General features: G+C 38.5%; 1 protein-coding gene across 1 annotated transcript in view; it reads right to left on the reverse strand.

Annotated features, from left to right (window-relative positions):
• GCC2 (GRIP and coiled-coil domain containing 2) overlaps nucleotides 1-13,601 on the reverse strand; it is a 39,524-nt gene that overhangs the window by 25,509 nt on the left and 414 nt on the right. The window contains exons 3-7 of the mRNA XM_040224198.1: nucleotides 12,232-12,316; nucleotides 11,084-11,148; nucleotides 5,485-5,589; nucleotides 2,010-4,484; nucleotides 1,247-1,316 (exon numbers count right to left, since the gene is read on the reverse strand). Of these exons, the coding sequence (XP_040080132.1) occupies nucleotides 1,247-1,316; nucleotides 2,010-4,484; nucleotides 5,485-5,589; nucleotides 11,084-11,148; nucleotides 12,232-12,316 (2,800 nt within the window). The remainder of the gene's footprint in view (nucleotides 1-1,246; nucleotides 1,317-2,009; nucleotides 4,485-5,484; nucleotides 5,590-11,083; nucleotides 11,149-12,231; nucleotides 12,317-13,601) is intronic.

Raw genomic sequence — 13,601 nt, forward strand, 5'->3', positions numbered from 1 at the left:
CACACACACACACACCCACCCACACCCACCCACACCACCCCTCTGGACTCTGTCCCATCTCTTCCTTCTGAGCATGGTCTATGTCTGTTCTCACATTTCTCTCCCCTATTTTCTCCTTGAATCCGTTCCAGTCATTCTCTTGCATACCATGGCAACTGTTATCAAGTTACCAATGACCTTGATGCTGCTTAGCTCAGGCTGGGCCTGAGTACTAAAGTGGCCTTTCTTCCCTCCTCAACACTTCCTCCAAATGCACTTCACTGGTCTTAGCTTCCAAGACATCTTATGCTCTGGGTATTTCTAACCCTCCAGCTATTTCTTTTCACTCTTTTGCCATTTCTATTTTTCTGACTTTCACTCGACAGAGAACTGCTTCTGATCCTCGTCTTTCTTCTACACTCACTTCCTTGGTGATCTCCACCTCAGGGCTTCTAATGCTAATGATGCAGAGAAGTGGCTTACCTGGTCAGCCCTCTACCAGTCACCCCAACCATTCCAACTGTCCATCACAGAAGACTGTGGGTCACTCTAGATTGTTCCCACTACCCCTGCAACAATTGGGCATTAAAATGAGGAATTACGGGTACTTCACATAACCCCATCTTGGTTACTCTGACGGATAAGCAGGAGTGATGAAGCTGGACTCCTCCACATATCACATCAGCCCTGTTGGGAGTGGCCTCTCCCACTCTAGAACCTCCTAGGAGGACCCCCAAATGTCAGCAGTGTGAACATACCAGCACCTGCTGTCTCCTCCTGCTACAGTATCCTCCTTCTTGGGTCACATTACTCACTCTTTAAGACAAGGAGAGCCTGTCTTGTGATGTTTCTCCCAACTCAACAAGCAGTTAATCACATCTTCCTGCACTGCCACCAGCAGACCCCGTCCACACCCCAAACTCTGGGAGGAACAGCCCTCTCCTGCTGAAGACAAAGACTGCATCTTAGCCACCTTCCTATCACCAGTGCCTAGGTAGCTGGCCTTTCAAGCCAAGTTTGCTAAATGAATGAAAAACCCCCAAACAATCATGGCACTTTTTATAAAAGGAATCACAACAGTCCTCTGGATGCAACAACAGAAAGTGAGAGTTTTGAAAGTGAAGGCGAGCAGAAGGCAGGGGCCATCAGAAGAAGAGTGATACTATGCTTTTAATACCTCATTAACTAGAGAGAGAACTTCCCATTCTGTTCTAACTCTAAGAATCTGTTCAATTAACTGTAACAACATATGCAAAACCATAGTTACCTATTTTTTCTTCAAACTCTTTTACTGAAGGTTGATCACTTTCTACAGAAGGTGATTTCTTGAAGGAATCCTAGATTTTATAGGAAAAACAAAGACAATCACTACATTCCCCATGATGAACTGGCCGTTATGCTAAGCATGAAAAAATATATATTATTAAAGAGAATTCATACAGAGAGCAATCACCTGAACAGACTTTCTCTTCCCTTTAGAGACCCAGTAATTCTGATCTCATCATGCACATAGCATTTACTATTAAAAACAATAGCAGCCAAACCCAAGATGACCCACCCAACGGATATCAAATACATGATGTAATAAGGAAGAGATTAAATGATGACCATAGTTTATCCTGCCACAATCGGGAGGAAAATCTGAAGTTTTGGCTAAAATGAAATATTGCTTTAGCCTATTTTCTTTTTGCTTAACAGTGTGCTTTAAGGTAATATGTGTATCACACAAGGGTAAAATTAAAAAATTTTCACATTTAGTTGTAGTTTTGCTGGTGACTACTTTTGACCAACATTTAACCCCCTGGCCACTTAATCTTATGTAAAATCAAGATTCCAAAATAATCTAAAACCAACAGTAATCAGTATGATTAAGTGTGATATGAATAGGTTTAGTGTACTTTTCAAAATTTGCATTTGAGCTTAAATGCTAAAAATTTGACTTCAAAGTGTAAAAATGGTAATATTTATGTTGTCTAGAGCTTGTGACTAGAACTAAGAATTTACTTAAATAAAATTCACATTAATATTACCTTTAATGATATTAACTCTGCTTTCACATCTTGCAATTCAGATTCTTTCTGTTCCAATAATGGCCTTAGGTTTTCAAGTTCTTTTATAGAATCTTTTTCTTTTTCGTGATGGTTTTCATTTTCTCTACACAATTTTTGAGACATTTCTTCAACCTGAATCAGGAGATTCTGATTTTCAAACCTTGTTTGTTCACTGGCATTCTTCATCTCCAGAAGGTCAGACTGCAGGGCCTCCTTTTCCAAGAGGGCTTCTTCTAACTCTTTCCTTAGGACAACTTTCTCTTGCTCATAATCTCTTAGTAGAGACCTAAGTTCCTCACACTGAACCATATGCTCTTCTTGAAGGAGCTTAATCTCTTTTTCTAACTGTACTTTTCTTTCATCATACTGAAAAGCCAAGTTGTATTTTTCTTCATTTATTTTATCTAAGGATTCACTCATGGCTTGTAGGATGTTTACAACATCCTGTTCTTCCCTTTCTTGTGAAACCTTTGACTCCATCTGTTCAAGCAAACCACACAACTGAGCTTTGACAAACAACTTCTGAACTTGCTCGTTTTCCAACAGTTTATTCAAATTATCCCTTTCTCTGACAGCTAACCGAAGTTCCTCTTCTAATTCAGCGATCTGCTCCTGAAGTGTAACATCTCCTTCTTTTTGAGACAGGAGGGCTTCCAGATCCCTGCTCAGCAGGTTCTTCTCTGAACTCAGTCTGCTATTTTCTTCACGAAGAGACCTCACTTCCAATGACATGGCTTCCTGGTCTTCGGAAAGAGTTTTCAACTGAGCTGTAAGCTTTTCCAGTTTTTGGTTCTTTTCATCCTTTTCTTTTAAAGTTTCTTCTAGTCCTGCTGTTAATTCATTCACCTTCTGTTCTAGTTCACTGTTGTACTGGGCAGTCTGATCCACTTTTTCCCTAAGTTCTACAGTCAACCTTTCTTCCCTTTCACATTTTTTGTGAAGATTATCCATCTCTTCATGAGAACTTTTCATCTTACTTATGAAATCATATTTTTCCTCAGTAAGAGAACTTATCTTTGCTTCAAATTCTTGTAACATGGTATCTCTCTGACTGAGACTAACTAGATACAGTTCATTCGTCTCTTGAAGATTCTTTATGGTATTTTCAAGTTCTGGTACACATTCCTGCTGTGACAGTAAGTTATCATTTTCTCTCTGGAGACAATTCACAGTTTCAAGAAGAGCATCTTTTTCATTAAATGCAGTTTGGAGCTTCTGCTGAAGTTCATTAATATTAAATGCTTGTTGTTGCTTCATTGATTCAAACTCTTGACTTATTTTTTCAGCAGATTCCCCCAGCTCTGTCTGTAAAATTTCCATAATCTCTCGTAAACCCTCGTAGTTTAACATTGCTTCTTGCTTTTCTTGTTGTAGTTTTTCACACTGTTCCTTAAGACCCTGTATTTCAAACATTAATGTTAACTTTTCTTTTTCTGAATCTGACAAAAACGTCTCATTTAGTTCTGTTATTTCTTTTTGATGCTGTTTCTTCAGACTCTGTACTTCCTTGTTATGTTGTTCGATGGTGCAGCAAAACTGTTTATTTGCATCTTCTAGCTCAGATTTTAATTTCTCGATTATATATCCCTGTTCTTCTTTAGCTAGTAATAATTCATTAATTTTAAACTCTAAATCTTCCCGTTCATGAAAAAACTCATCCTTTATATGTTGGGCGTCAATTTCAAGTTTTAATTTTAGATTATTCATGTAAGTTAACTCGTCTTTTAAGATGCTATGTTGAGACTCCAGTTCTTTTAGCGCATCTTCTAAGTGTCTAACTTTTTCATTCACTGCTTGTTCTACAAGAGAATCTTCCTGTAAGAGCAACGAGCACACCTGATTTTCTTGGTCTGCACCTGAGGCTTTCCCTTCATTTTCTAATTCACATTTATACTTCTCCTGAATATTCATTTCACCTGCCTCACACTTTCTGACTAAGTTATCCTTTAGCTGGATCAAATAATTTACTTCTGCTTCATGTTCTTTGGCAGATGTTTCAATTTGGCACATCAATTCTTTCACCTCTTCTTGGTGTGTAGATTTCAACTGTACAAGTTCTTCTTGCAAACTATTAATATCTTTTTGGTACTGCTGACAATTAGCCTCAATCACTCCTTGGAGGTGAGTAATTTCTTGCTCCTTTTTATTTGTGGCAATTTCTAATTGCTTTTGCAGACATAAAATTTGATCCTCAAAGGCTAGCTTAATTTTCTGAATCTCTTCTTGCAGCTTTTTAACATTATCTTCAGAATCACTCTGAAATCTGAGCTGTTCTGAAAGCTCTAATTGTTTTTTTGCTGCTTCTTCCACTTCCTTCTGCCAATAAGCTTTATCAGTACTGTATTTGGAATGTACTGTTGTTAATTCATTTCTCAAATTTTCTATTTCTTTCCCATAGCTTCTTTGTGATTGTTCCAACTCTTTCTGCACATCTTCCAACTTAGTTACAGAATCCTATAAATGTAAAAAGCACACACAATTATTTAAGACGAAACCTCTGCCCTCAGGAAAAATAAGAGACACAGTCTCATAAAGAGGAAACAAGTAGCAGTGTACACAGAGAAATATGATCCTTAGATTCCAAAAATTCTGCTTAGAAACTCTGACCACCTTAATAATAATGATGATATCCAGCAGTAGTACTAATGTCTTACTCAAAGCAAGGAAATCTCTGAGTTTAATTTTGTTTTAAATGGTAATAAATTACATAAGTTCTATTAAGTTACAGGCTTTAATGAACATCTCCTGAATAGAGTGATAAAAGTTTTGGGGAGAAAAGTAGCACAGACCCAATGGTAGGCAAGTATCTGAGAAGTAAGCAAGCAACAGTAATTACAGTATGTGAGACAATCAACATTTAAATCGGTAGTTTCTCATAAAACAGATATTTCATAAAATAGGTATCTTTCTCATTTTATTAAAAAATGATACTACAGCTAAAAAGATTAAACATTAAAATGAACAGGTAAATGTTAGCTGTATCTCTCCGTGTAGCTCAGTGATTTCAGTTATCCTTCTTTTAAAATATCAGTCTGTTTCCTTATCTGCAAATATTATAGTTAAAATAAGATGAGATGCTTTTTTTTCCCTTAGTATTTTTTTAGTCTTATTTATATTTATTTATTTTTGGCTATGCTGAGTCTTCACTGCTACTCAGGCTTTCCTCTAACTGTGGTACGCAGGGGCTTCTCATTGCAGCGCCTTCTCCTATTGCACAGCTTAGTCTCTAGGGCATATGGTCTCAGTAGTTGTGGTGCACTGGCTTAGTTGCTCTGTGGCATGTGGGATCTTCCTGGGTCAGGGATTGAACTTGTGTCTCCTGCATTGGCAGGCAGATTCTTTACCACTGAGCCATCAGGGAAGTCCAATGAGATGCTTTTTAAGATCCTGGTTCTAAAATTTACAACTATATTATGTAAGTTAATAAAAATAAATAAATAAAATCCTGCCTTACCTCAACCTCTTGCTTCATTTTAATATTTTCCTTCTTCAGAGAAACACAGTGTTGCTCAGTCTCTGCTTTTTCCAAAAGAACAGCATCCAGATGTTCTGTCAAGGCCTGTTTTGGAACAGGACAATTTGTTTGAGGTTAAAAACAATGGATTGACTTTACCCATAATTATCTCCTCACCTCTCCAAACCATGCTAAAGTAAGCATATTTAAAAGGCTATACACAATAACCAAGAGAAAAGGAGAAAAGACATGCAGATATGAGAAATTTCAATACAACTTTGAAAAACTGACAGTGGAGGAGGTAGAGGAAGTGAATTAGAAAGAAGCAGCAAGCTAGAACCTGAGGGCTCACACGGAGAAACATATAAGAAGCTGGCAAACACTCACTAGAAAACCAAAGGCTCAGGAATGGAGGCAGCAGATACCACTGAGGCGGGTACAGGAAGTAGGTTCTAGTTGGGACTGACAGTCATGATCAGGAGTGCCTGGAACAATGGGCAAGCAAACCCCCAGTGTCCCTCCCACCTCCAGAAAAGGTTCATACATTGAAGAGATGAAATAAGAGAAAAACTCAATGAAGTGGAAACCAAACAAGCCAAGAGTCAGTTTCTTGAAAACAAAGCTAACAAAGCAGACCTCTTATGAGACTGATCAAGAGAAAACGGAAGTCACAAACATAGTGAACAGTAAGGGAACCTATCCATATATAAATTACAGATTAAATAGTTAAGAAGAATATTATGATCAATTATTAACCTGCCAATAATACCGAAAAGTAAAATGGTACAGATAAAAATTCCTAGAAAAATGTAACTCTCACACACACACACAAATCAACACTGTAACTACTTAAAAATTAAACTAGAGGTTGAAAATGGTCTACCAAAGACACAGGAGGAAAAGAGAGCTTTGCAGGTGAGTTCTATCAAGTTTTTAAACAACAGATTATCCCAATTACATATGAGTTTCTTCACAGAAAATAAAAAGCAAGAATTCTCAAGTTATTCTCACAACTGGCATAACTTGATAACAATATCCAATGACTTTACAATACAAGATAATCATGGACCCATTTCACTGTGAATTTAGTCAATCGTAAACCTTAAAACCTAGATAAAATCCTAAACAACAGTAATTAACTATCACCCTAGAACTGCCTCTGAATTTCTGAATGTGAAACAAAGAAAAACAAAAATATAAAAACAAAGCAGATGTAGAAAAAATTAAAGAGTTCTATATCAAGTTATAAACACTATTTATAAACATGAGAGTAGAATACAGCCACTTTTCAATACAAGATGATAACAATCTTCCTCCTATGCCTCTGTTCTTAGGAACTTGGAGAAGAACATGGTCTACAGAACAAGAAGCTTAACCAGAAAAGTAAATGACATTCCACCCAACAAGTGGGGTGGAGGTGTAGGGCTGAAGCAGAAAGCAGGACAGATATTCACTGGGTCATGGCACATGGCTGGCTCCAGGAAAACCACAGCAGACCTAGAGACAACCAGACCAAATGAGCACAGGACACAAGGCTTGAGGAGACAGGTGTCCAGGAAAAAGTATATAAACAATTATTTGATCTGTTTAACCATTTGGAAAGTAGGCACCATTGTGAAAGATAGCTAAGTTTTCATCAGTTATAACAGGAAGTAAATAGCTAAATGTCTCACCAAGGAATAAATCAAAGAATAGCAGGATAAATATATTATTTAGAAACATAATTTCCATAAACTATTTAGTATTATAGTTATTAGTTGTTAGCACTATTTCTAAATATGCATACATTATTTTTGTTAAAACAATTTTAGTTTTAAAACTAGTTTTTTTCACACTACATGGTATTGCAATGTAAACTTTTTGATAAATTATCAGGGGAAGCCTGGAAACAATAATTTTAGGAGATATACAGAGGGCATTATCTGAAAACAGCTATAAATATCCTTAGAGATCAGAGGCACAAAATGGACAGTTATTCCCAGGAAATGCAAATTCCAGCAACAAGAAAACAAGAGGGATATGTACAAGAAACTTCACATCCTAACTTGTAATCTTTCCCTTCCTTGTGCATTTGGAAGCAGCATATAAGCTCACCGTAATACCACACACCTCTCAGTTTGACATGGAAAATATGGATTTTTATTTTTTAAAAAAGTCAAATATGTCAGGTTCACAATACAACTTCAGATGTATTTCAATGCACTAGAAGATGACTATCACAAATTTAATAACTGAAACTTGTAAAAATGTTAAAGTGTTAATTACTCAGTTGTGTCTGTCTCTTTGTGACCCCATGGACTGAATCCCGTCAGGCTCCTCTGTTCATGGAATTCTCCAGGCAACAGTACTGGAGTGAGTTGCCATTTGCTTCTCCAGGGGATCTTCCCAATCCAGGGACTGAACCCAGGTATCCTGTATCTCTGGCACTGGCAGGTGGGTTCTTTATCACTAGCACCACCTGGGAAGCCCCCAGAAAGCCATACATTTTTATGAAGAACAGAAAACCTTGCATTCAAAGTCATGTTTTTCCAGTGTACTTTCTCCCAATGAAGGAATAAAACTGCAATTTGTGATTTTTCTAAAACAGAAAACTCAAAGCAGCTGATTAACTGATGCTCAAGCTCCTCCAATCACTCTCCAGTGTAATCTTCTCATTAGGAATGGAAATCAAAAGATTTCATTCTCATTTAATTTTCAGTTCAGTCGCTCAGTCATGTCTGACTCTTTGCAACCTCATGGACTGCTGCACGCCAGGCTTCCCTGTCCATCACCAGCTCCCAGAGCTTACTCAAACTCATGTCCATCGAGTCAGTGATGCCATCCAATTATCTAATCCGCTGCTGTCCCCTCCTCCTCCTGCCTTCAGTCGTTCCTAGCATCAGGGTCTAAGGAGTCAGTTCTTTGAATCAGATGGCCAGAGTACTGGAACTTCAGCATCAGTGCTTCCAATGAATACTCAGGACTAATTTCCTTTAGGATTGACTGGTTGGATCTCCTTGCAGTCCAAGGGACTCTCAAGAGTTTTCTCCAACACCACAGTTCAAAAACATCAATTCTTCAGCGCTCAGTTTTCTTTATGGCCCAACTCTCACACCCTTACATGACTACTGGAAAAACTGTAGCTTTGACTAAATAGACCTTTGTTAGCAAAGTGATATCTTTGCTTTTTAATATGCCGTCTAGGTTGATCATAGCTTTTCTTCTAAGGGGCAAATGTGTTTTAATTTCATGGCTGCAGTCACCATCTGTAGTGATTTTGGAGCTCAAGAGAATAAAGTCTATCACTGTTTCCCCATCTATTTGCCATGAAGCGATGGGATGCGATGCCATGATCTTAGTTTTCTGAATGTTGAGCTTTAAGCCAACTTTTTCACTGTCCTCTTTCACTTTCATCAAGAGGCTTTTCAGTTCCTTTTCGCTTTCTGCCATAAGGGTGGTGTCATCTGCATATCGATATTATTGATATTTCACCAGGCAATCTTGATTTAATTTACCAAACTTTTACTTTCTGAGACTTGAGTGGTCAGGGTATTAAATTAATAACCTGAAGGGTAAACTTAGCTAACTTAAGATAAATTTTTACCCTCATTTTTAAGAGTAGTTTTGACAGAACAGGAGAATACATCAACAAGGAGGAAACAAGGGACACATATTTAATATTTAAATATTCTGCAATGTAAGGGTATGGAAAATATTTTAAGGGCTAAAAGTTCAGTGACACAATGGCATCTGCAATGTTCCTTTCAGATACAAAAACGTGCTTTTCAGTGTATGGGTGAGCATGTATATATGCATAAATATATGTATACAATATCTCCTACAAATAATATACGGTAATAACAAAATCACTGAGTACTTATGGGACAGATCCAGCTCTCTGCACTGTGTGTACCGACTCTAGGAAAGGAGGTCTTATTATTCGTTATTCTCTCTAGTCTCCAGTGGAAGAGTCACAGAGAAGTTAGGAAACATAGCCGTGGTCACACAGCCTGCTTGTGGCAGAGCAGGGTCTCAAGATCGAAATCAGGCAGTCTGGCTCTAGAGTCAGGTTCTTTAATTAATTACTGTGCTTAGTCACTCAGTCTTGTCCGACTCTTTGCAACCCCATGGACTATAGCCTGCCAGGTACTTCTGTCCATGGGGATTCTCCAGGCAAGAATATTGGAGTGGGTTGCCATGCCCTCCTCCAGGGGATCTTCCCAACCTAGGGATCAAATCCAGGTCTCGGGTATTGCAAGAGGATTCTTTACCACTTGAGCCACCAGGAAAGCCCTAATTAATTACTAGGTTGGCCACAAAGTTTGTTCGGGCTTTTAAGATATTATGAAAAACTGGAATGAATTTTGTGGCCAACCTTGGCTATTACTAATCAGGAAAATATGTAATGATCAAATAAAATCATTATGATTCAGAAATGCTTAAACCAATCTGTACATTACAAATCCAAATGTTATTTTTGCACACCATTCAGAATTCATATACTGTTTTGACTAAATAAAGAACAAAATGGCAGTACGAGGTGCACACAGGGATTTAAAGACTCCTTGAAATAACTTCCTGGGAGCCCCTCGATTGTCCACCGCTCCCAAGCTGGGAGAATAAGACAATATATAATCAAAGACTAGACAGACAGCAAGACTCAAATTACAAACATGGAAAAGCAAGAAAAAAAATTACTGCAGAGCTTTCAGAAGCAAAGAAACTTTAAAGACAGCCAGGCCAAGTGGGGGAAGGAAAAGCATTTAATTAGCGTTAAGGGCACGTGAGGGCTTCCCTAGTGACTCAGTGGTAAAGAAACCTGCTGCCAATGCAGAGGCCTCAAGTTTGATCCCTGATCCAGAAAGGTCCCACATGCTTTGGAGCAACTACGCCCCTAGGCCACAACCAATGATCCATGAGTCCATGTGCCGCAACTACTGAAGTCCACACACTACAGAACCCGTGCTCTGCAACAAGAGAAGCCCCTGCAACGAGAACTGCGTACATCGCAACAAAGAGTAGATCCAGTTCACAGCTGGAGAAAGCCTGAACAGCAACAAAGACCCAGCACAGTCAAAAATGAACAGATACATTTTAAAAGTTAAGGGCCTGTGAGTAAGAATAAGCAACTCAGGTTTTTAAACAGGGAGTAACAAGATAAAAAGAGTATTCTGTGATCTGACAAGAGTATGTAGAACTAAGAAGAGAGAGCGAGTCTAGTTACAGGGTCATCAAGGTAGGTGTGCTTCACAAGGATGACATGAAGTGCCTCACAAAGAGGATGACATGAAGTGCCTCACAAAGAGCCCTGGAAATTGAGAGACTCCTCAAAGTCCTGCTCGGGGCTGGGCTCCTCATGGGCAAGGGAAGAGCAGGACTGAGACCGAGGCAGCAAGCATTAAGGACAGAGTGAGTGGGATGTAGAGGACAGAAAGCGACATCAGGTCAGAAGAGAAAGGGCAGAAGTGCTCATCCACCTCTCTCCACACACTCAACCAGAGAGATGGAGCATGTAACCTTGGGTGGGAGCAGCTGACGGCCCTCAGGAAATCTGAATTATCATCGGGCATCTCATCTAAGAAAAACAAAAATCAAAGTGACACTCACACTGTGTCCTTACCTTAATGATGTCAGCTCCTCCAGCAACCAGCTTTGACCTCAATTCTTCAACTTCTTTCTCCAACTCTAAACAATTATGAAAAAATTTTAAAAAGATACTAGTTCAGGAATGAAAAAGGAATTACTGGCTAAAGTGAGAAGTACATTCTTTAAAAAAAAAAAACAAAAACCCCACTATAAATTGTTAATACTTTTTTAAGAAACAGCACATATTTTTGAGAAAGCATTAAGTTCACCTAGCATTTCATTTCCCTTTTTATCATGGAAAACTACAAATTAAAAAAACTAGAGAGAATAGTATGATTAACCTCTATGCTCCATCATCTTGGTTTAATACTGACTAAATGAGCAATATTATTTTATCCCACCTGTCTTTACTTCCTCTTTTCCCTCTTCTCTTATGCATCCTGACATTTCTGAAGCAAATCTCAGACATTATTTCAGCTGTAAATAACTCTTTCTGTATAACCTTAGAGCAACAACTAATCTCATATTAAATGTACACATTAATCTATTTCATCAACTCATGTCCAGATCTGGTGCCTACACATTTCCAAATAAATTACTCTCTTTATCATAAGTGGATCCAACCTTTGAAAACTTTGGCTTTCAGACTGGGCAGTAACTGAAAAGAGCTCACCCACACATATTACAAAAGGAAACTAACACCTAATCTTTGTGGAATATAAAGAAATAGAAACTGAATAGGGAATCAAGCAACTTCAGTAAATATGCTTCAGAAATCCAGGAAAATAAGTCTTTTATTGCTTTATTTAAGGCCTTTTTAAAAACTTGTTTGGGCTTAGAACCTCACATCTCTAACATATCAACTGCCAACTTTAGAAAAAATGCCTTACTCAGAAGAATATACAATCCACGGGAGGTTAAAAAAAATGTGCTTAACTTTAACACACTATTTCTTAAAATCCTCCTCCGTGACCTTTTTTATTAATCCAAAGATAACTGCCGTTTAGGCTTATGAGATAATAAAAAATATCAAAACAAGTGGTTAGAATATTAAGTAAGATTCCACTACTCTAATATTATTGGATTCACTGATAAAACAAGCCAGTGTACTATTAAGAAACTAGCATTTGCAACCATGATTAAACAAGACTGTGGTCAAGATGAGTATTTTCAACCCGATACCTGTACATCTCAATTTTGTTTTCTGTATTAGCATCATCTGCTTCTTGGCAAACTTGATAAGATCTTCCTTGGGCAAGGCTTCCAGCTGGAAGATGCAGAGATATTACCAACTTAGTATAATTCATGTTTCTACTATACCACAAAAAAGACACATAAAGTCTGCCTAAATATTAAAAAAAAAAATCCTACTGAATATTCACATCAATCAAATACCATATTTTTTAATATTCACTTCAGTTCAGTCCATCAGTCATGTCTGACTCTTTGTGACCCCATGGACTGCAGTACACCAGGCCTCCCTGTCCATCACCAACTCCCAGAATTTACTCAGACTCATGTCATTTAGTTAGTGATGCCATCAAACCATCTCATCCTCTGTCGTCCTCTTCTCCTGCTTTCTTTTTTTTTTTTTTTTCCACGTGACCAGGGTTTATTCTGTGGAGAGCATAATGAATCGGGGAAGGGATCATTAGGGTCTTTCCTAATGAGTCAGTTCTTCACATCACGTGGCCAAGTATTAGAGTTTCAGCTTCAGCATCAGTCCTACCAATGAATATTCAGGACTGATTTCCTTTAGGATGGACTGGCTGGATCTCCTGTCCAAGGGACTCTCAAAAGTCTTCTCCAAAATAACATTTCAAAAGCATCAATTCTTCGGCACTCAACTTTCTTTACAGTCCAACTCTCACATCCATACATGACTACTGGAAAAACCATAGCTTTGACTAGATCTTTGTTTTTTAAGATCAGCAAATGCAAGTTTAACTCAGTAATTATTAAACAACTACAATGAAATGTAAAAAAACCGCACACACCCTCTTGCTACAGAATATCCTTGTAACAGGTTAACTCATTTTCTTTGATTTAATTTCTTTAACTGCAAAATCAAGGAACTGGGACTAACTCTACCTAAAGTTCCTTAGTTGTGTGAAACTTTCGTCCTATTCAAGGCTGAAAGACGCCTCTGGCCACAGGAAAACACGTTAAGCCCTAATTACAGCAACAAGATGAATCAGGGCGCATTTAGGATTTAACTGAAAAATGAGGGAAAGTTACTCAGCGCCTATGGGCTCAGTATTCTAATGGATAAAGCTGGGATCACAGAAGTATTTAACTCCGGGTCACTGTGAAGCTTCCGGGAACAGAGTGTGGACGACTGTCTGAAACTCAGCCATAGCAGGAAACCTCGGTAGCAAGTCCCCATCTCTGGACCGACCCCCGCCCATGCCACGGGGGTGACTTGTGTCCACCTCAGAGGAGGCGCCGGCAGGACCGAGTCCCCGACGCCGCCCACCCGCCCGTCAGGCTTGGTCCGGTCGCCGTTCGGACCTCAGAAACCAGACTGTTCGTTGAACGTTTGGAAACTGCGG

This window comes from Oryx dammah, unplaced genomic scaffold (assembly GCF_014754425.2).
Source record: "Oryx dammah isolate SB20612 unplaced genomic scaffold, SCBI_Odam_1.1 HiC_scaffold_25, whole genome shotgun sequence".
Taxonomy (NCBI): Eukaryota; Metazoa; Chordata; class Mammalia; order Artiodactyla; family Bovidae; genus Oryx; species Oryx dammah.